The sequence below is a fragment of the Pagrus pagrus genome, assembly GCF_965226575.1.
Source record: "Pagrus pagrus genome assembly, chromosome: 10".
Taxonomy (NCBI): domain Eukaryota; kingdom Metazoa; phylum Chordata; class Actinopteri; order Spariformes; family Sparidae; genus Pagrus; species Pagrus pagrus.
In genome coordinates, this window is record NC_140194.1 from 3,858,464 (window position 1) to 3,880,570 (window position 22,107).

At 46.1% G+C, this 22,107-nt stretch overlaps 1 protein-coding gene across 1 annotated transcript in view; it reads right to left on the reverse strand.

Annotated features, from left to right (window-relative positions):
- mob2a (MOB kinase activator 2a) overlaps positions 1 to 21,796 on the reverse strand; it is a 59,015-nt gene extending 37,219 nt beyond the window's left edge. The window contains exon 1 of the mRNA XM_084363955.1: positions 21,207 to 21,796. Within this exon, the coding sequence (XP_084220081.1) occupies positions 21,207 to 21,223 (17 nt within the window). The 5' untranslated portion in view covers positions 21,224 to 21,796. The remainder of the gene's footprint in view (positions 1 to 21,206) is intronic.
- Between the last annotated feature and the right edge of the window lie 311 nt (positions 21,797 to 22,107).

Below are 22,107 nucleotides of genomic sequence, written 5' to 3' on the forward strand. Positions count from 1 at the left end.
GCTGCAAGATCGCCGGCACAGAGGTGATACTGACAGAAAGCAAGCGCACACACACACACACACACAGACACACACGCCTGCTGCGATGCCAAAAAAAGATGAATCTTATAAAACCATGTGTGTATTACGCAATTTAATGTACACAAGGTCTCGCTGCCAAGAACCAAGAACACACTGTGTCTCTCACACACACTCTAAATATGTTTCGACGCACACAAACAAACACACACACACTGAGCACAGTTAGAGATATATGTGTGCTGGGGCCGGGCCGGGGGCAGCAGTATGAAAGGGCCTATATATACGACCAGGCTGGACGACGCCAGGAGCCGGTCAGGCCGTCTGTGTGTCCGTCCTTCACACACAGCCCGGCCTATATTAAGGGGACACTAGTATAGCTCACCTTTAATAGTTACCTCAGTGAGTCTATGTCTCCGTCTGTCCTTTAAGTCGTCCTATAGGCTTCTGTTCAAGTCCGACCATCTACCAGACTCTAGCTAATGAAAGCGTAAGTGTGAAATAATGTGCAAAAACAGTGATGTTGACATTTTCTCAAGCGTCTCCCAGATGCCCCCCCAAAAAGGCAAATGTTATGTCTGGGGTGTTTCTGGTCTCTGCACCCAATCAGTATTATCTTTCCGTATCTCCACTGCCTTCAAATTCCAGGAAATGAAATGCAACCTTACCCACGCGCTGATCACTGCGCAGGCATTTAGAGAATGTGAAGTTCAGCGCCACAATTGGAAAACCATCTATCTTGTAAAAGACTGAGTATCACTTTTTTTAAAAAAAACTTCCCATAGATATGAAGACAGCACTGTGTGATGGTAGCCATCAGTGGAAACACTAAAGGTTGCGTCCTTTAGAGTCGCAACAATCAGTTGATTCATGGATTAGTTAATCATCTAAAATGGAAGGATTGTATGTCTATCTGTCCATTGATTTGCTCAACAGCTGTTCATCTGAACAAATACAAATGGTGGGTGTATTGCTGAGGACCCATGAAGGGCAGTATTGATAGTGAAGTAGTTTGGGTGAGTGCGTCTCAAGAAAGCTGCACACAAGTAACGTCTCCCCGCAAACTCGTGGAGCCTCTGCAGCTCCAGATCCATAGTTTAAGACCTACACATCACCAAACAAGGTTTAGGGTTATCCTTCTTGCTCAACGGTGGTCGTTTTATCTAATGAGGCATCAGCTATTTTGAGTTTTAATGTTACCGTTTTAACAATCCTAAGCAGTGGTTAGCCTACGTTCAGGCAACTGAATGTCATATTGGGGCGGCTGTGGCAAGAGCGGATCGTCCACTAATAAGAGGGTCGTGGTTCGATCCCCGGCCCGTACAGTCTACTCGTCAACATTTCCTCGGGCAAGATACTTTACCCCGAAATGCTCCTCCATTTAGTGTGTGACTGTTGTGTCGAAATGGTTATTGCTCCTGATGAGCAGGTGGCGCCTCACATGGTAGCCTCGGTCATCAGTGTATACAGTAAATGTGTGTGTGAATGGGTGAAGGCATACGTGGGGGATAAATGCAGTCTGTTTACCATTTAAGAAAGAAGCAGAACTAACAATTATGGTTATTTATTGGTTATTATATCATATTGAGAAAGCTGGAAAATTCACTTTTAGCCTTCTATGATTATGTTAACTGAATATCTGCAGACTTTGGGAAATTGCAATGTTCCCTTTCCACTATTTTCTGACATAGTACAGAACAAACGATAATGAAAACAATCACATTTTTGCAGTTTAAAAGCCTGGAGGGAGTTTACACTCTAGATTTCAAAAAAGGTGGCCATTTTATAGGCTAATCGGAGCATTTTTAGACTTAAGGTTTGATTATATTAACTCCAGAAAGATAACTGTTCATTCACTCCGCACTATACTGTCATTCCTGGAAGTGCGGAGAAGACTGTGCAACACTATTCAGACTTTCATGTGTGAAAATGTGTCTAATTTTGTCTCTCTGCTCCTCAAACCAAATATAACAACCTCAAAAGAGAAAACCATCGTCGTCTGAACCGCTCATCACTCTGCGCTCTGCTTTGTTTTCATGGCTCACACACCAAAGTGGAAGCACTGATCTGAGAAGCTGCTGAGGACGGTGGGACTATGATGCCACCTACTGTTAGCAAGAAATAACGCAGCGCTCATGTGGAAAGAGCAGACGATCGCCTCCACTCTCTCGCTCCTTCTCTGGGGCTCGCTGTGCTAAGTGACTTGTGCTGACGGCTGAGGAGCAGCGATGAGAGAAAGGCAGCAGGCCGGCCCGGCAGAGAACCTGCAGGCTGAAGGTGTGTGCGCTCACTGATGTCCTGTTGACTGGTATGCAGCAGTCTGGTATTGTTGGCATGTGAATAAAGGCTTTGCACCAGTGATGGAAGGGAGGAGGTGAGGATAGGAGATTAAAAAAAAAAGAAGAAGAAAGAAAAAGACAAGGGATGGTGATGGTGATGGAAGGTGAAGGAAAGCAGCGCTGATGCCACAGTGACATCTGGTATTGCTGGTATGTGTAAAGACATTGAACAGAGGGATACGAGGTAGAAGCGAGGCCCGGTGTCGGCTCTGTGAGCGTTGATTGGATCCTACGCTAAGATTTTAAGAACATCTTTAAAAGCTTCGGGGCTTTTTCCTCCTCAGCGAAGAAAATAAATCCAGGCGAGCGGTTTCAGACCTCAAGGCGAGAATATGGGATAAATACACTGACTGAACCACAGATAGATCACGATCGGGCTTGAGCTGGTTTTTGGAAAGAAAACTAATTACCCCCAACCTTTACTTGAAAATGTAAAAATATCCTCAAAGGAAAGATTAAAAGCATGCCTCAGCACAGAGAAGAACAGCACTATTGATGTGTGTTTGCCTCTGGCTGCTGCTGGTCGACTGGTATTGCTGGTTTAGTACTGTAGCTGCTTGATATGGTCATGTGATACGGGACTGGAAAGAACGGACAGAGCCCGGTGCACACTGGGAAGGCCTGCAAGCCACGATTATGCAACAAGATCTGATTTCATGCTCATTGGATCTCTCTTCTCCTCCCTGATCCTTCTTCCTTCTTCCTCTTCTCCCAAACTCTTTCTACTTTTATCTACATTTATCGTTGCGCATCTCTTTTACTTTTGATTTGCTTCCTGTCTCATCACACAGAGCTGACTGCACACTAACCTCTCTTAGAAACAAGAGAACTCAGGTGACCTGCGTAAATCAATATGATTGACCAAACAAAGTTACCCAACTGCTGACAGGTAAGCATTTTCTTTTGCCTCCTGCCCACTGGGCGGTCATGTGAAGTGGACAGGTGCTGCCCTCTTGTGGTGAAGCGACGCCACATCCAGAGGCTGTTTTACAGCAATCCATCAATCCTATCTAAAGTCAAGCTAGTAATGTTGGTTTTGAGGGTTGTGGCACACATATAACTGCATGTATTTCAGACAAAGAGGATGGTGAAATCCTGGGCTGTTGCTGAAGTATTACCAGCCCAGAGACTGATGAAAGAGTGAAAATAAAAAAAAAGGAAAGAGCCTGGCAGAGCTTGACAAACCAGATTAGCTAAGGAGCATCTATACAAGCTGTTAGGGCAGCCACATAATAACTAACCACAAGAGGGAGGTAAAAAAGAAACACAGGTCCTCTTTCAGCCTCCATCACACGGTTACAAACACATCAGGATGTTCAGCTCAAGAACATCTGGGACGTCTCAATAACATTCAAGGTCATTTTCATGTCATTTCATTTATAAGGATCAACAAAAAAGAGGCTTTTCTTCCCGGGGTCCATCACTTATTTAGTGATTTAACCGACTTAATTTATTCAGTGTTTAAATTGTTGACAAATTAATGCAGATCTGAGGTGTATTAATAGATCTGCTGGCATTTTATATAAGTAGCTTTATTATTTTTGACAGAAGTAGTTTCACAGCTCTTCTGCAGAGCTTTTCTTCTTTTCCCCCTTGAGAAATATATAGACTTGACACTGACAACTGACAATCCGCAAATGACCTTGAGGATGCAGATAAGAGCGCACAGCTTCAGCCACAGTGACCAAAACATTCTTAAATGGAGCTTTCTGCAGTCGCATCCCCAAACTGACAGAAGCAAGACAAAAAAAACAGAAAAAAAACGTTAACATGACCCATCCTGATCCGCATTACCAAACACTGAGCTGCGAGCTGAGCCTGACAGCGGCGGGTCTGAGAGCGACTTCGATCCAAATCCAAACGACAGGGAAATGTGCGATGACGCTCGGTTTAATGTATTCAAATCTCCACACTCGTGATTGTGTGAACGCTCTACAGAAAGCGTGCGTTGATCTCGGCGGCTCTGAGCTGATGCTGGAAAAAAGGCTTTAGCCAGGTAGTTAATCACCACACTGGAAAGAAACAGTTCCTCAATTTAATGCATACACACACACAAACACACACTTTCTGTAGTGTGCTCTCCACAGCTGCCCGTGGTTATGTAACAGCTGGTATGTGTAGTGGTGTGTGTGTGTGTGTGTGTCTAAGTGTACATTATCCAGTCTCTGCACAGGCTTTGAAGAGAGCAGTGACCTCTAACCACCTTTGACCGCAGCTGCTCACCTTTCAGCTGTTAGAGTTAGATAACTGTAATATCCCAGCTTCAGTGGAGTCTCGCTGCTATATACGGCCAGAGGAAGTAATATGGCAAGGTCAACAGCTCAGAGCAAAAGTCAAAAGAAGCAAAATTAAGAATTTATGCATTTTATTAAACTTCCTGGGACAGATACCGCAGGATAAGGACATATTAAAAGGAAAAATCCACCTTAAATCAGAGGTTTTTCACATTTCCTGGTATCTTTTTATTTTTTATTTCTGCCTGAATTTTTAACAGCATATGGCATGACATGTCATCAATTTCCCCGAGGCCACTTGACTCAAATTAGCGAATATGGCAGAGGACACAAAGCCCAATTACGAGGCTTCATGTGCGCAGCTGCGCAGAGCCGGTTATCACCGACTGTGGAGGGAACACGTAGACTAAGCGAGACAGAGGAGACCGAAAGACTGAGAAAAGACGCCCAGCTGGAGCCCGAGTGAGGAAAACAGCACTTCCTGTGTTTGTGCATCTCACTGTTTGCCTTCCCCCTTCACCGCAACGAGTGACGAAGACTTCCTGCGAGCTCCTGCCCCAGACTCCCTGGTCTGCTGGCGGAGAGGCCGAACAATGAGGAGGAAAGGAGCACGCGATACAGTACAGGGAGGGGCCGGGAGGCAGATAAAGGATTAACACACACACACACACACAATCACATATGCAAACAGAAGCACAGATACAGGTGTACATGAGGACACACACCCAGGCGAGACGAGCACACGTGCAGTCAGAGCGCTGATGACTGCAGTAACGTCAGGGGGAAGGACAGAGACCACAACGAGACAGACATCAAACCAAGACTCATGACCTGCGAGCTTCCTTCAGTCACGCTTCACTAAACCTCACTTCGCTAAATTTTCCTTAACATGAAAGACTCGCCGACCACTTCACCGAGTGATTATGAGAAATGTTCCATCTGCTTGCACTGTCGGCCTGCTCCCTCCCCTCCTCTCTGGCCCTGAGCAACACATGAACTCAGCAGAGCGGACCAAAAACCCCTGACCTACTGTTCCTCCACGAGAGGAAACGGATGTGGGGAATGTCTCTTGCTCGCTCTCGTTCTCTGTCGCCTGCACACGAAACGAACGTGCAAACCGACAGAAACAGCTCGCAGGGCGGATGTCCAGAGAGAGGGTGTGTGTGCACATACGGCCTCATCAGGAGCCACAGATAGGCCCTTTAATGTTCCTATCTGTGGTAGAGTCAGAAAGGTGCTGCTCCTATGTGATAAGAGGAATTCGATGTTTAAAAAGGGGCATTCCACCTATCTTGGCATATATCTGTTCAAATGTCTTTTAGCGAACTGCATGTCGTTTATGTCGAGTTTGAACAAAGTGTGTTTGACATGAGTGAGCGAGGCGATGAAACTACGGAGGGCTAAACTATCGGACTATCGCCTCTTGCGATACAAAGTGGTATTAAGGGACAGGACGGCCCAGGTTTAATATCTCTGTAATGGAGAACATAGAGGTCTTTGACTTAACGTCAACACTGCTGTTTCTTCACATTTAGTAGATCATGTTACTTCATTTATTGGATATTTTGAACTAAACTTATGACCATTTCTCACAAATTACTGCTGAAGGAACTGTTTTGTCTGTGAAACTTCCTATTTTCATTCTAAAAATGGCCAAAAAATAGACACCAGAGGGGAAAGCTATTGCCGTCCTTCCTTCCTGTGTGTCCCTGGGCGTTCGGCTCCTTTTCTGAACTTCACTTCAATATTTTCATCCATTAAAAAATCTACTAAAGTTAAAGAAACATCAGTCAGAGATTTGTCTTTCTGTAAAAACGTCTCTGCAGATTAGTTTTGGGACTAATCACTACCCATAAAATGCCAGATAATAAAATATAATGCCCAGTATAGTGTACGGCTTGGTGTATTCAATAAAGGGTCCAAAACCTGAAAGATTCAGTTCACCATTAGATATCGCAAAGAGCAACAAATGAAAGATAACTTGATCCACAGTCGTCAACAGAGCAGCAAAAATTCCTTGTGACTCAAATATAAATCTGAACTTTGGTTCAGGCGAGTGTGAAATTCAGATGAAGTCTCTCTCAGCACTAAGTCCCTCCACAACAGACACTCAAACTACAGAGGAAAATTAAGAAGCCATTTCAACTGCACTTTTAAAAATAGATATGTTTTGACGTGCAGTACATTAGTAATGAGAGTATGACCAAGCCAAGCTCCGGGGCTGCAATGCTGCGCACAGAACAAGCAGCACTGTCACTGACAATTACAAGCACTAACTTGTTGCATAATAATTAGACAACACTGAGAACATTGTTGGCCGCTTCTCAAAAAAGCCTCAAACCAGCCGGCACTGCTTTGCAGAGGCGACATGAGATACTTGCAGGGAGGAGCCGAGGTCGAACAGAAGGGCGGAGAGGCTGAGCCGAGCGGGGACGAGGGAGAAGATGAAGAGAAACAGTATGTAAAAGACGGGAGGTCAGGAGTCACAGTTCACTTCACAGATCTTTTCCCTCCATCGCTCTTTATGTAGGCTAATCTCTTCCATCTCACCTCCCCGAGATGGCCAGCTCACTTAGCCTCATTTAACCAGCTAACAGCCGGTAATAAATCAGCCGCACACTTCCCTCACCTCTAATCTGTAGGAGCCTGTTCAGCTCGGCACACTCCCCCTGATATATGACTCAGTCCACTCTGGCTTCCAGTGCGAGGCAGCTACTGTAGGTAGAAAAACCTCTGTTGGGAGTACGGGCCAGACAGCTCGCAGAGAACGAGGCCGGGAGGATAAAAAATGGAGGTAAAGGATAAAAAACAGGAGAAGAGAATGACAGAGGAGACTCCGAGTCCCCAGCTTTGTTTCGAGGCTGGAGCTCATGTGACTTTTCAACAAGAAGTTGGTCCCATATCTCAGTCTTGTCCTTTATATTTATACTTTATAAAGACTTCTTAAATTCAGGAATAAAATCTTGATAGTTAGTTTAAGTCTTGTTAAGTCTGTCTGGCACAAATTACCAAATTACCTTTCACGGTCTAACAGTTCTCTGAAGATACAGCAGAAACAGAAAGACACAGTGTGCCTCTAACATAATATGAAGTATATCATTGACAGAATGATTTGGACGTGACGGTGAGACTTCCTTCCTTCCTTCCCGTCGTTTCCTGGATTAAACTGTGGCAAAGTGAGCTGCTGGCCTCGCTCCCACGCCTGGACTCTCCATAATACCCTGTGTTCACAGCCAGTCTTCAGCAAAGCTAGCTTTTAACCTAGCTCGTAATGCTACCACACTGTTGGCTCAGTGTTAGCATTTATCATGAGCCAGCCAGCTCAGAGACCACCGGTGATTAAAAAAGGCTTTCAGGAAAGGTCACGTTCAGCAGGTCTGCGGCTGGGAGCGCACAACAAAGGAGAAAAAGGCCAGCGTTGTGACATCACGCCAGACTTCCACTGTGTTATAATGAAGTACAATGTGCATGAATAGGACGGCACACGGACAAACATGTTCCCCAGCGTGGCCCTGTCAGCCCGCAGTCAGTCAGACTTATCCGTGTTTACACTCAATCATACACACACACACATGCACACTTCCTCGAGGGAATATCAGAGGCCTTAAAGGGGTCAGTCCCTCTGTTGTGTGTCTTGTGTTACTGTGTTGTGTCCAGCCTCGAGCTTTTCTTCAGCCTCCCCGTCGGCAGCTCCCATACAGTGACCCTAACCTAGCAGCGGAAATCAGGCGACCCTGAGCACTGGCTCCCTCTCTGTTATCCCTTCGCCTTCATTCCAAGTCAAACTCTTCCCTGGAAAACATCCATCTCCTCCTCCTCCACGTCCTTTTTTAGATGTGAAGCAGCTCGCGGAGCTGGCTTGTGCCACACTCACAGACTCACACATTAATGCTTAACAGGCTGCAGCGGGCGGGCCACAGCAGTAGCCTTTGTTCAATCGGCAGATGTGGAGAAAGAAGAAGTTGCTGCTATCTGATATATATTCTTTAGGTTTGTATGTATTTTTAAGGTAACAGTTAAGGCAACAAAGATTTTAATGGATGTGCAAGCTAAAAAGAAATAAGTCTTCAGTAGGGCGGCAACAAACAATTATTTTCATTGTAGACTGCCATAAAAACAAAGAAGATGAGCTTTGGAAAATTGAACAAATCCAGAAAGCTAAATTAACAAGTCTAAACTGATGTTAGGATGGACTGGTTTGAAACCTTGGCTCTGAATAATATCTGCTGGGTGTGGATTTGGGTGTTTTGCATCAATTACACAGAAATCAACTCCTCAAAACACATCTTGTTCTAAGATCATCCCACATCAGAGCTCCCTCCGTCTCTGCCCACATGCTATCTGCTCCCTCCCTTCACTTGGCTTGGAGGAAGTGTAAGAGATGTACAGGCCATATGTGCGGATCAGAGCCATACGGCGGGGTTGTCAGCGGACACATATGAAACATATGGCTGCTGGTGCTGGCCTGTCAGCTATTAAGCCGGTTTCTATCGCCGTCTCCCTCTAATCTTACCGACTGCATTTGCTGCTGTTTAATTTCTCGCCTCGACCACATCCACATGTGCTGCTCGAGTGTTAACCGCACACATGCATGTACGAACACAAGATAAAAGGTGGGATCACAGAGAGAGGGGGATTTATGTTTCTCTTGTACATCTTTTGAGCTGCTGCTGCTGCTGCTTTGGTTTCTTCTCTTTCTTTGCACTCTCAGTTTCTTGTATAAACCTGTCCAACACACCTCACCACACCCAGCTCATGTGTTACAGTAACACCTGACACCCTTTAGTGGAATAAAGTCCATTATTCTTCCTGGCTTTGGTTTTATTTTGTTTCCCGGGCACTTGGACTGTTGTGCAAGATTATTTTAATGTTGATGACCTAGAAATTCACCTTTCCCTTCACTCAGTCATTTAACATCGGCCCTAAAAGACAGGAGGATCAGCTAAATTAGTCCAAATCTGTTCAACCTCCATAACACATAAATACATTAATGAGCAACAAAGTGAGACAGGTTCTGTACCCAGTTAAAGTCATGCTGACACAAAGAAATTAGGGGTAAATGAGGCAATCAGGATGCACACGACCCATGACATCACCCTCTACGTCCTGTCCAAAGCTGCTAAACAGGAAGTTCACAATTGAACTAAAGGTCAAGAGCAGCTACCACACTCCTTTCTCCAAATACTGAATGAAAGCGTGCCTTCATATTCACATCCGTCATGTTCATTCCTTTCATTTTCCTGTCTTTTATTCTCCCGGTTATTCTCAGCATGGGGCGCCACTGCAACTCCTGTAATCCCATTTAGAGAGGGTACGCATGGTGAAGGGGCTGATCCGTAGACATGCACGCAAACACTTACGAGCTCGTACACGAAAATGCATCGTCGCATACACACCTACGCATGTACAGAAGAGCCGGAGGGGGGAAGGGGTAGGTTGTTGATTAAAGAGGGATAAAGAAAATAAGCGGCATGCTGAGGAGAGAAGAAAGTTTGAGAGGAAAACACGAGGTGGAGGAGGAGGAGTGAAGCCGCGAGTACCGAGATGAACTTGGCTTCCAGGCATGTGTGCTTCGAAAGTGTGTGTGTGTGTCTGTCTGAGTGCGTGTGTGTGTGTGTGAGTATACTCGACTTGCCTAGCCTGATGCAACGCAGAGATCTCTAATCCAATTACAGTTCAGACCAGCCTAGCAGCCTAGCCTCAGCCGCCAAGGACAAACCTAGCGAGCTTACACCAGCGCTAGCAGCCCACCGGCTCTGCACAGATTTAGCAGCTCACCGCTCAGCCGAAGCCTCGCCCAAGGGTGCTGACCACATCTTGGTGAGAAATAAATAAAAACCCACCTAGAATTTGAAGGCTTCTCTCCTCCAAGACAAATTAGGTCTCTTATCTCACTGGTTGAAGGAGGACCAACAGCTCTGCAGGGCAAACACTCAAACTCTTGGTTTTTAAAGTGTTGGGAATCAAAACCAAAGAAGGAATCCAATACGTTTTATTTCTCCATCCTTCATCTCCCCCTCTTTCTGACTCGCACACAGCTCCAAACTCCATTTCTCTGTGTGTCGCTGGCGGCCTGGGCCCCTGCTGTTAAATCTCCCTCTCTGTCCTCTATTGCAGACCTCTGCTGTTTCTAATCTGGCTCTCTGACCCACGGTGCCGCTTCCCATTTATCTCCATATCTCACCTATCGCCTCCACGCCGCTATCGTTTCCCTCCTTCCCCCCGCTCTTTACCTGCACTTTCTATATTCTCCTGCTGCTCTGCGCCTTATCAGCTGCCCTCTCTTCTTCTGTCCCTCTCTTTTCAATTTGCAATCAGCTCCAGTAAACCCATCTGCCCATTTTTTGTCCCTACATTTCACATCCCAACTCTCCATCTTATTGCCTCAGTCAACGAGGTCATGTTGTCGGTCTGTTAGTTAGCCAGATGACCACAAAACTGATCTGATTTTAATGAGATTTGGTGGGAAAAGATGACATTTGGTGCACATCACACTTCCATGTCGGGATGAGTGTTATAATGGAGACGCCCTCCTCGCCTCTAATAGAAAATGTCTCCACTAAAGTCACCAAGCTTTCAAGAAGGGATGCACGATGATATCAGCGTACATTTTGAAAAGCCTCGTCTGCAGCTGCCAGTGGACCATCACAACAACAGCTGACAGAATAAAATGGCTCTTTTTATTGTCATTGAAAATCTATTGGAATAAGTGAAATTAAAATGCAGGATCGACACTTCTCCCAGACCCCAACGCTTCAAAAACGACACAACTGGCTCTCCGGTATCCTGCAGCTGAACTTCCAGACACTTATCCTGTGTGCACGAGGACGATCAGCTGACTGGTACTTGAAGGCAACTTCTACAGCATTGCAGATGTTGGGTGTATTTTCTTTTTCAATTATCCTTAATTGATTTGTTTGATTCGTTTATTCACGGGGGAAGAACTGAACTGAACAGAACTGATGACATTACCAGAGATCCTTTATTGATTTGTCTGGGAAGAGGGTTTACTCGGGACAGATGGGGGAAACCAAACTTGGTAATAAACTGAATTTCTACCTAATGATCTGTTGGTCTTACAAATTCAGATGCGAGTCTAACAATGACACAGCCGCCAGTACCGAGAAAAAATGTTTGCTTCACAATTCGACCAGATCGTGACCTTCAAAGCAAAAGTCAAATTGAATTGTGGATATTCAAGGAAAGAGATGAGATGAATCAGGTTCTGTCTGATTCAGGAGACTGATGATTGATCCATCACATCATATGATCATTTAGTAATAATGTAGAGCAGCAAACTGTCATTTCTGAAAGAAAAATCTCCATCTTTACAAGTAGGAAAAGTCCAGGCTGGAGGATAGAAGTGCCGGTCCAAGACCACACTTACGGTAGTTAGATAGATAATCACCAGCAGGACTTGCATCCATTTTAAAATGTATCAGCAGCGCATTAAACCAGAACTATGGGGCGGATCAATAGGTTAGACATCACAATGAAACTCTGTCTGGGAATGAGGCTGTCTACTAATGAGAATGTATGCCACTTTATATTAAAACATTCAGAAGTCGCCCTCTTTTAATAACCTATAATTTCACAGAAATCTCATACTTGTCCGACGTATTTCAATAAAGTGGGTGCATATTTAGAGATTAAAATGTGGAGAGGTATCATTAAATGCAACTTATAGCCGCAACTGGATCTGAAAGACTGCAACCAGTCCTGAAATAGACGCAGCCGAGTGTTCTGCAGGGTGTCCCTTGTGGGTGGACGGCAACAACAACCCTAAATCCTGCTGCAGGGGGGGGTCCAACTTATTTTAGCTGATCTTAAGACAGCTCTAGCTGGCAGCGCTCCATGACTATGATACTCTCTGACAGAACAGGAGCTGCTTCCAGGCCTGTGGAGGCCAGCCCTGCCAGTGGATGAACCAGTTAAGTCTCGGATCTGTGTGTGACAACATTGGTTTGAACTTATTGTCCTTATTTCACCAATAACAAGAGATAGAGGGGACGAGAGAGAGAGAGAGCAGCTGATTAGTCGTGACTGTTCCTGTCCTCTGTCAGTCTCTTCTCTTCCCTCTCCTCACTCCATCCGACGGCAGTGCCAGTTGTGTGCGCTGGGCCGGGCTGCCGAGGGCGTTACGAAAGAGTAAACACAGTCACAGCATGGTGCCAGTCTCCTGCCAAGTGAAATAGAGGCAGCACACACACACACACACACACACTGACACCCGAGGCCATGCCAGGAGCAACACGATAACGGTGTGGCCCAAACGAGCAGAACATCTTTAAAGTGAAAGCGAGAACAAAATGCATCTCAGGATCAATTTCTCTCCAATATTTACCAGCACGTTATATAAAATGAGGTCTAAGTGGTTACCTCAGCGTATGCATCAGAGGATGCTGGTTAAATGTGCCGCTGACATTGTGAAATGCAGCCTGTTCGAGCTTTTTGAGTAGGTCAGGACCCATTTGAGTAGGCGGGGAGGCTTCGCAAAAGCACAGCCAGCTCAGGTATTGAGTTGGGTTGCATTTGCAGCCTCTTGATCCATCACGGTATTGGGTTGCACCGTACTCACAGAGCATGCACTGTCCTCTGGCTTTTGAAACATCATCTACTCTCAAACATACTGGCACCAAAAAAACAAAAAAACACCACACCTAGCAAGAGTTTCCATCTCAAGTGCTCGCGGAAGTGCTTAATTCAGCGGCGCATGCATTTGGATTGTCCAATTATCCACTTATGCATATTCAGCGGAAGGCAAACTGCCGAGTCATTCTGGTATCGCATTCGTTTTCTGGGCCTCTCCGTGTCCCTGTCTCGGAGAAAGAGGAAGGGAAGACGGGGAAGTAAAGAGAGGCGTCTCGAGAGACAAACCGGAGAGTACAGCCGTATTCACTCAGGAGTGCGTCTGTGTTCTTGTACCCAGGCTGTTTGCCTCCTCAGAAAAGGCATTCAATAGAGCCTTTATATCTCCCTCAATGATGCACACTGATGTCCTAAAAACTCTCCATGATACAGTATTGTGTCTTTGAGCCTGGGGAGGGCTGACTTAACACTCACTCGACGACGGTGCAATATTTTCACCAGTAAACCTTAAGTTAGTTTTGTAGTTTTCCACAGATCTTTATGTGTTGACTGCAAACACGTCCAGCCAGTGTGCTGCTTGTTGTGCTCGTTACCAGATCGACCTCATGCTCCAGGTGTCATCTTCCTGTGAAACCCGAAGTCACTGACACCTCTGAACTATGACAGCCGAGGCGATGGCCCCGCTGCTCGCTTTTCGCTCCGTCCTGCTGCTGTGGGAGAGCAAGAATCTGCTACTTTTGCCCCAAAATGGACAAGGCAGCCTTGATTAGCAGTGACCACCAGCAAAAGTCAAAAAAAAGGGCGCTGATGTCACAGAGGGGAGCTGAGGACTTGTTTGTTTAGACTCTGCCCCTCCAGCTCTGTTTTCCTCCCTCTGTCCCTCATCCAAAGCACAAAAAAACAACAGGATAGCGCTCGTGCAATAGCACTGTGCACATAGGCTACCCTCCTACATGCTCAGCTCCCGAACACAGCCAACACCCCTGCTAGCTTTTGTTGTTAAACATTTCTCGGAGAGGGCTGAGGCTGCCCTGGGCCTGTTCAGCGCTGCCTTGCTCTCTGCGGCGAAACAGTCCAGCTCAGGCAGCAGTCAAGCACGCAAACGTCTCTGCACATCAGCATCCCGAGAGAGAGGAGAGCAAGAGAGGGGGGGGGGAGAATTAAAGGGAGAGAGATAAACTAAGCAAGGAAGCGAATGAGCGAGGTGGAGGGTTTGCAAGTGACTAAAATGCCCTTTCTGGGGAGTAAACAAACCATCTAGCCTTGCTGTCATCCAGCCAATCCCTCAGCACGGCAGCACATCACGGTAGAATGGCCCGAGGCGTACCGCTGAGCCCAAGGCCAGGGCCCAGCTGCATTAAAGCAGCGCTGAGTTGATCTTGGCTTCGACTGGGAAAAAAAAAACTGAGGCACATGAACCGATGATGACAGAAACATTCATCTCTGTTCAGTTGATTGCAATCCAATAGAAATGCCTTGAAATAACTACTGATTGTAATGTTTTATTCTTGTTGTTGATTCTGTGCCAAAGAGGAGGTGCTGAAGTGACTGTACGGGCTTGTTCGAGGCTCCGGGTTGAGCCGGTGTTTCTCATATTTGCTGCCACTCGTATGTAAACGGAGGACAAACGCGTCATTTTAATGTATGCAATGCATCAGGATCCACTGTCACAGCATTGAGCAGCTCGTGGAGGACTATAACATTGGATTGTAATGTATATGAAAGGGTTAGGGCTGCAACCAACCATTATTTTCATTATCGATTAATCTGCTGAATGAATCGCTTCATAGTTCAGCCCATAAAATGATCAAAGTGGGGGTTCATACTTTTCTGAACAGTTTATGAATGAGTTATCTATCTATATAAAAGATATCTAACACCATCAGTCAGAGGAAGTCACAACTGATGTGAACCCTGGTGCAGTATAGAGCCGATGTCTGCTGAGATGTCGGGCTGGCTGCCAATCGCAACACGAGGTGAGTTTGTAAAACTAAACCACATTAGTGTCATTTGGCTGGCTTACGTGGTCTTAAACATCTTGGCCTAGGCTGCCTTGGGTGTGTAGTCGTAAAGCAACAACAGTGCTGGACACAATAAATTGATACTGTGGGCTCTGACACACCAGCAGAAGCTCTCTTCACTGTTGCAGTAAGAAGCTAGTTAAGAGCTCTTTTCCTGAGACCGTCTGGTAAGCTGACTGCTACACCGCCGTCAGGTCAGTCCTAATGAACCAACAGTGTAGCAGAGAAACACAGCGGATGATTGTAAAGTTCGATAAAAGAGAGTAAAGTCACACTCCTGCCTCGTCTAGACCAGGCAACACGGTGACAGCGCTGGTTAGCGTCAGTTCTCGGGCAGGTGAGCGCTTTGAGATGATGTCTGCTCATCTGTCACAGCCTATTATCAGCACTGCATCTGCGGTGCGAGCAGCGGAAGCAGCCACCTGGGCTGAGGCTGTGTGTGTGTGTGCATGTGCTAACGTGTGTGTGTGTGCGCATGTGCTAACGTGTGTGTGTGTGTGTGTGTGTGGAGATGGAAATAAGCCGGTGGGGTTGAATGAGGACAGGGTTGCAGTGTGCAAAAATCCCCATTGGGAACAGCTACATATACAGGCAGCGCGTGTCAAAAGCTCAAAAAGGATGTTAGTCAAACTACAAGTCAACTCAAACCACCACCACCCAAAGATGTTCCCACTGACTGTCTCAGGCTCGGTTTCAGGGGCCGCACGCAGAGATCGGTTGATATGCAAAATAGAGAGATTTCTCACACTGATATTTGAAGATATTTTTGAAAAGACAGATCGAGCTGAGTGCTTCCTGTCAGATACAGAATGGAAAGTGCATTTCCCAACTGTGAAGTCTCGTTTAAAGGTTATGACAACCTCAACATGGAAACACAAGAGGCTGCTGCATAATTTAATGATGCTACAGGGGGTATACGTTATGGTCCTCACTTACTCGAAATATTTTATCTTTACACCCAACAATTAACCTTTTTTTCCCTGCTGGAGTTCGGCATGTTCGGTGCTTTTAAATACTAAAATACTGTTTAAATTACAGCAGCAGAATTGACGTTGTGTCTTATCTACAAATATGATATATCCTCGTACACCTTTGATGTTGGTTTTAAAGGGAACCAACCTTTTAATGGTTTAATGACTCAATAGGAAAGTTTCACGCTCATCAAAGTGCTAAAAATGCACCAATGGAAAAAATAAATGGGGTCGTTATTGCAAAACCCCTGAAGCAGGATGTGAACCCACCTACTTCACAGCTATTAATATGATCAAACACTAACAGAAGATCACGTCCGACCACTTAGACTGTTTGGTTTGATTCGAAGAAACAGCCTCTGTAATCCATGAGATGTTCCCTCCACGCTTTTAAACTTAAAAATCATGCAGTATTCACATTTACATGGCAGCTGTCTAACTGCAGGAGTCATGAGATCTTGTCCACGGCTCACACAACCGTAGAGAAAATGCACGACCGCAACGTGAGAGCAATCAGACGAGTTAACAGTGAGCGAGACACCACAGCTCACATCTCGAGCCGCAGCGATCAGACCGACTGTCTCCACCAGAGAGGAAGTTCAGCCTATAAGTAGTTGTTGTAAATTCCCCTTCTCTGTTTGCCATCAGGCCGATCACCTGACATCATCTTCACTCTCAATCTTTATTTTTAACAACTTTAGCCGACAGTGTGAAAGGTCTGAGAGGAAGGGACGATAATATAACACTCTGGAAGGGAGAGCGACTCGGCTGCAGACGAAGGAATATTCACATTATACAGAAACAAACCAAACTTCTCGGAGCTTTCAGTGTAAATGTTTTTTTACAAGAACGTTGCTGAAGATGCCAAATAGCCGATAAACAATTAGAGATGTTCTGATACAGCTTTTCCCATCCGGATACAGACTGTGATATCATTTTTAAATGGCAAGGCTCCGGTCAAACCCTTCGTAAAACATGAACAGATACAGAGAACGAATGCCTGAGAACCTTCTTTTATTCTAACAAAAAACAAATATCAAAAATTGTTAAAGTGATGACATTTGCTTGAAGCCACACAGTTCACTTGCTCCGTATAGACATGGCTACACACAGGTGCACTCAGGTGTACGAACGCTGCTGGCAGGTAGAAGGGTCTGGTTTTCATTCAGGTGTACCCAGTAATACATTTTGTAAAGGAATCATAAACAAAATAAACCTAATTCTCAGGGTCACTGGTGTGATCAATGAAAATATTTAGTTGCACTCGACAGATTTTTGGGTGCACGTGCGACCAAAATAGTGGCACCCTGGATCCCTGGTGACATTAATACTAATAATGACACATTTTATTTATAAGCCGCCTTTCAAGTCACACAAGGGCACAAGAATCAAGCGGTTAGGCAGCATCAGAAGGATTTCTGATCATGGTATTTGTATCTAAAATTCAGGATATATCAGATCAATATCAAATAAACAAAACTAAGAATCTGAAGGGAACTCAGAGCCATCTTTAGGTACTTTACTGTTTTTGATCATCTGCACTATGGGCACATTGGTCAGTACTGACGAAGTATTGAGGATCAACACCCAGTCCAAGTCATACTCAGATTTTTAGCCAGAAAAACAAGACTTTCAAAAACAAAGAATGCCTTATCAAATACGAGAACCTAAAAAACAACAGATAAAGCAACTCATCTATTAATGCTCATACTATTACTCGTGTTACTCCAGCGATCACGACACGCTGCCTTTATGACATCAAGTGACAGGTGACGCAGTGCGAGCCAAGTGTACATTAAACCTGACTCTTTGCTCGGGTCAGGCAGCCTGAAGCAGCGCTCCACTTAGCTGCTGTAGTTTCCATTCTCTCGCTCTTCGTTCGGCATTACCGACCCATCACTCAAAAGCAAAAGGGGATTAAACATCTGTCAAAACCCTGCCCGTTTCAACCCAGCAGGAAAAAGACACATTTAGGCGTCGCGCTTCTCCCCGCTGATTTCACATCCTGTCTGACTGCTGAATGCGGACAGATGAGGTCATTCAGCTCTGAAATAATGCCCTCCGTCAAAAAATAAATACGCTGCACGCAGATACCCCTAAATGGAGATTGCAAACATACACTGCCTCACGTTTTTTTCTAGGGCATGCACTGAGGTGATGCACGCTTATATTAAGAGGTGATATTTGTAGCTTCCTGCCGAAAACCACAGAGAAACAGTTCTGTTCCTGTCGTCTTGACGTACCCTCCTATCACGGTCTCTACATCTCCTTTTCCTCAATCTAGCCGCCATTAGTAGGCCGTCATGTGCTTGTCATCTGCTACAGACCTCCATTTGATTCCCTGGAGTTTCATCTTTCGTATCAACCACTCCACCCATTCCTCCCCACCTGCTCGTTTCGTCTATTTTCTCCCTAATCAACCCATTCCATCAAAAGCCTTCACGTGCCCTTCCTCCACCCTCCACCCTCCACCCTCCATCCTCCCCTTCCTGTCCATCGGTCATGAACGTGCCGTCTTGCCATTCCTCCATCCCTTTACATCACCCTGCCTTTTCCCGTTATCAGTCTCTCATTCATCACGCCTCTTTCATCCTCTCTCTGTCCTCATCTCCCCAAATCAGCTGATTCCACCTCTCCATCCCTCTTTTCCTTCCATCAACTCTTACACCCCCTCTTTTCTCCCCCTCACTTCCTCGCCCTCCATCGGGTCCTGGCTGTGGCGTCCTTCACCCTGGGTCTGTATTCAGAGTGATTACACGCTTGGTTAACTCATTCATGGACTCCACTCTGTCAGTGACGCATGCTGGACGCACGCCTGCTCGCCTCCGATGCAACCAGCTCGCATGCGCACACCTTACCTGCATATATAAACAACAGGCGACGTAAAGGCTTCAACACGCAGCTGCATGACTTGTTTAAAGGGCGACACCACACACACACACGTAAAAAAAAGGATTCAACAACTTTCTTGAGAGGGAGAATGTGAATTAATACCAACTACATCTAGTTAAGTCCACGATAATCCTGACTCTCTTTGACTTGCATGCGGTTATTCGCGCTCCTCGCCTCGTCTGACACCGAGACATAACTGGGTGTTGCTTCTGAATTCCTAAGAAATCACTAAGCAAACCAGTTTAGGTTGGACAGCACCAACTGTTGGGGCAAAAAAACTGTCATTATTTCATGTGACTAACAGGAAAAAGGAGCAGGAGGTTAAGCCCTATAAATCACGCTCACAACAGAGAGCACTGATGCAACTTGAGACAAGTCAATGCAAGAACCAGCCACCAAAACCAGGAAAACAAGTGTCAGAGGGAGGAAACACAAGCCTCGCAGAGACTGAACACCTACACCAAAAACTAACCTCTGTCAAGGGTTTTCAAACGAATCGACACTGGATGAAATGTGTAGCAAAAAAATACTTGTTTGTAAATAATATTGAAATGTGTTGTAGGCAAATACAAGCGAGACCAACACGATAAGCGTTGAATGAAGTAGTGCCAGATAAATTAGTTCTGCACATAAACCTCACACTTCAGAGTTATGACAGAGGATTTTAACAGCTCTATAAGTGGCAATGAGGGTGCTTAAACTGATCAGACTTCACTTTGCCTACAGACAAACTATCTTTAAAGTATAATCTTCAATTATTATTAAAATTAAAACCTCCTCGGGCCGAGGTAGGAGTTGGTAAACACCGGGTGGGGGGGGGGGGTGTCGAGGCACCGCTTCGTTATCTCTCAGCCAAAATGTCACCATGTGAAGAAAACACCCCTGACAGCGTGCCTCCACCCTTCCTCAGCCCTGATATCCAGTCTGCAAAAAAACAATAACCTCGCAGTGACACACCTCACTGTGCAAACCCAAACCCGGTGATATGAGGAAGATGTTGCCGATGTTCTCCTTGTTCGGAGGCAAATCTGAACCCGCTGAAATATAAAGCTGACCCACGAGCATGAAAATGTCTTTACCGAGTCCCTCCTTTACTTTAGGCAAATACCACTTTTGTTGTAACCAGACGGTCTGGTAGCTTTTAAGTTTGCATAACAAATACACACACACACACGATTGTAAGATAGCATATCTGGGTTCTGCGATAGCAAACGCAGGGCTGGCAGGTTTCCTCTGTCAGTCACTTGCACTGATGTCACAGGTTAATCCCGTGCACAGTGATCGTGGCCTTGAACTGTGGCAGGTGTCAGACTTGACACAGATGTAAAGCAAAAACTCAGAAGCAAGCAGAAAGTGATGCATCATCAGTGTCTGCCAGGTGTCACCTGCTTACATCAATGCTGGGAAAAAAAAAAAAAAAAAAAAAAATCACACAAAGAGACAAAAACAGGAGATTTTGAGCTTCAGATGCTCACAAACACCTGCTTATTGTTCATTTATCCATTATTATGTCTCACAGGTACAAGCACTGTGACACCTGGACCTCTCTCGTGTCCCACATTAGGTAACGCTCAGTTAGCACGAGTGCTAACGGGAGTTCCCATGATAGCCGGCCAGCTCTGCACCTTGCAAAGGAAATAAACCCAACCCGGGCACAGCCGCGCTAGCAAGACCTGACAGGCGGCTAACTGCTAGCAGCCCGTCCGCTCTGTTAATCATTCCTATAAATAAGCTCCCTGTGCAGCAAACTGGCCTCCACACAGTCATTCCCTCAACCTAATCTGGGCGCTGCCATCGTCGGCTGAATAGCTGCAGGCCACAGAGATGCCCACCAAAAATACCGCCTGGCCCCGGGTAACATTTAGGCTGGTTTTAACCGTTGCAAGCATGAGACCCGCTTGCCAAGCTAGCATCGCAGGGGCTAAGCTAGGTTAGCCAACATGCTACCCGCTTAAATTAAATGTGTTTTTGAGTGGAAACTGAGCGGCGTTCAACACGACAGTGCACCTGTCTCCTGCTGGCTGTGGCGGTGTCAGTCACCGTCATGTGAATTTTTGCAGCCAGCGGCGGAAAGACTGCGCAGTTGACCTGACATGGAGAGAGTAAAGCTGGCTAGGGCAGGGTTAGCTGTCTGGTACTCACCCCATTAACCAATCCATGGCGCTGTTTGGAGCTAGCTTAGCTAACGTTAGCTGGCAGGGGATAAATCCACCAGGAGCTGGAGGCGACCCCCTAGTTTATCCAGCCACCACCCTCGCTGCCCTGGCTGCGTTGGCCCCCCGAGTCCAGTCGCTCTCCCCGGGGCCCGTGTCTCTCCCAGCTGCTGGATCCTCGGCCGGTCAAACGCAAACGCCGCTTCCACTTGGAGCGATTGTCCTTGTTTTGATCCTCAGCTAGCTCGGATCATGAAGTGGCAGTAACGCACGGTACCGATCGGTCTGTTAGCTGGTTAGCGGGAGTGCAGCATTGAGTGACTTTGAGCACGAAGGCGAGCGGAGGAGAGCGCGGGGCAGCGGTGCGGGTCCGCCTGGAGTCGCGGTGTCCGGTGTGCGGTGGCGCCGAGGAGCGAGGCTCGTCTGTTGGGATGCCGCTGGTCAACCCGGTAACCTCTGTCATGAAGCCTTGTATGGCTACCGTGCTAGCTGACAGCTTGAACCTCCACTGGAGCTGCTGCTGTCTGAGCGAAGTCTAAATCGGAGTCCGGAAGTAAACACAGACCCGACCCACTCTGTCTCTCCTGTGCGTAAAATGCGTGTCACGCAGGGCTGTGTGAACATGGATGCAATGGGATATGTAGTGAGTCTGACTGTCCGCGCCACTGTAGACCTGCGGGATGATCACAGCTGCTTATTGCACATTAATTATAACACAGGGTCTCATGCAAAGTGCAGTGGACTTTCAAAATAAAATGTTAGTGTTGCAAAAGAAGGGCTGCAGACCCCCAGGAGCCCCAAATGTTAATGGTTTTTAGTCGTCTCATTAGCTTTATTTGGGAATTAACATCAAAAAAGTACAATATCCACAAAGCTACAATAATGAGCTG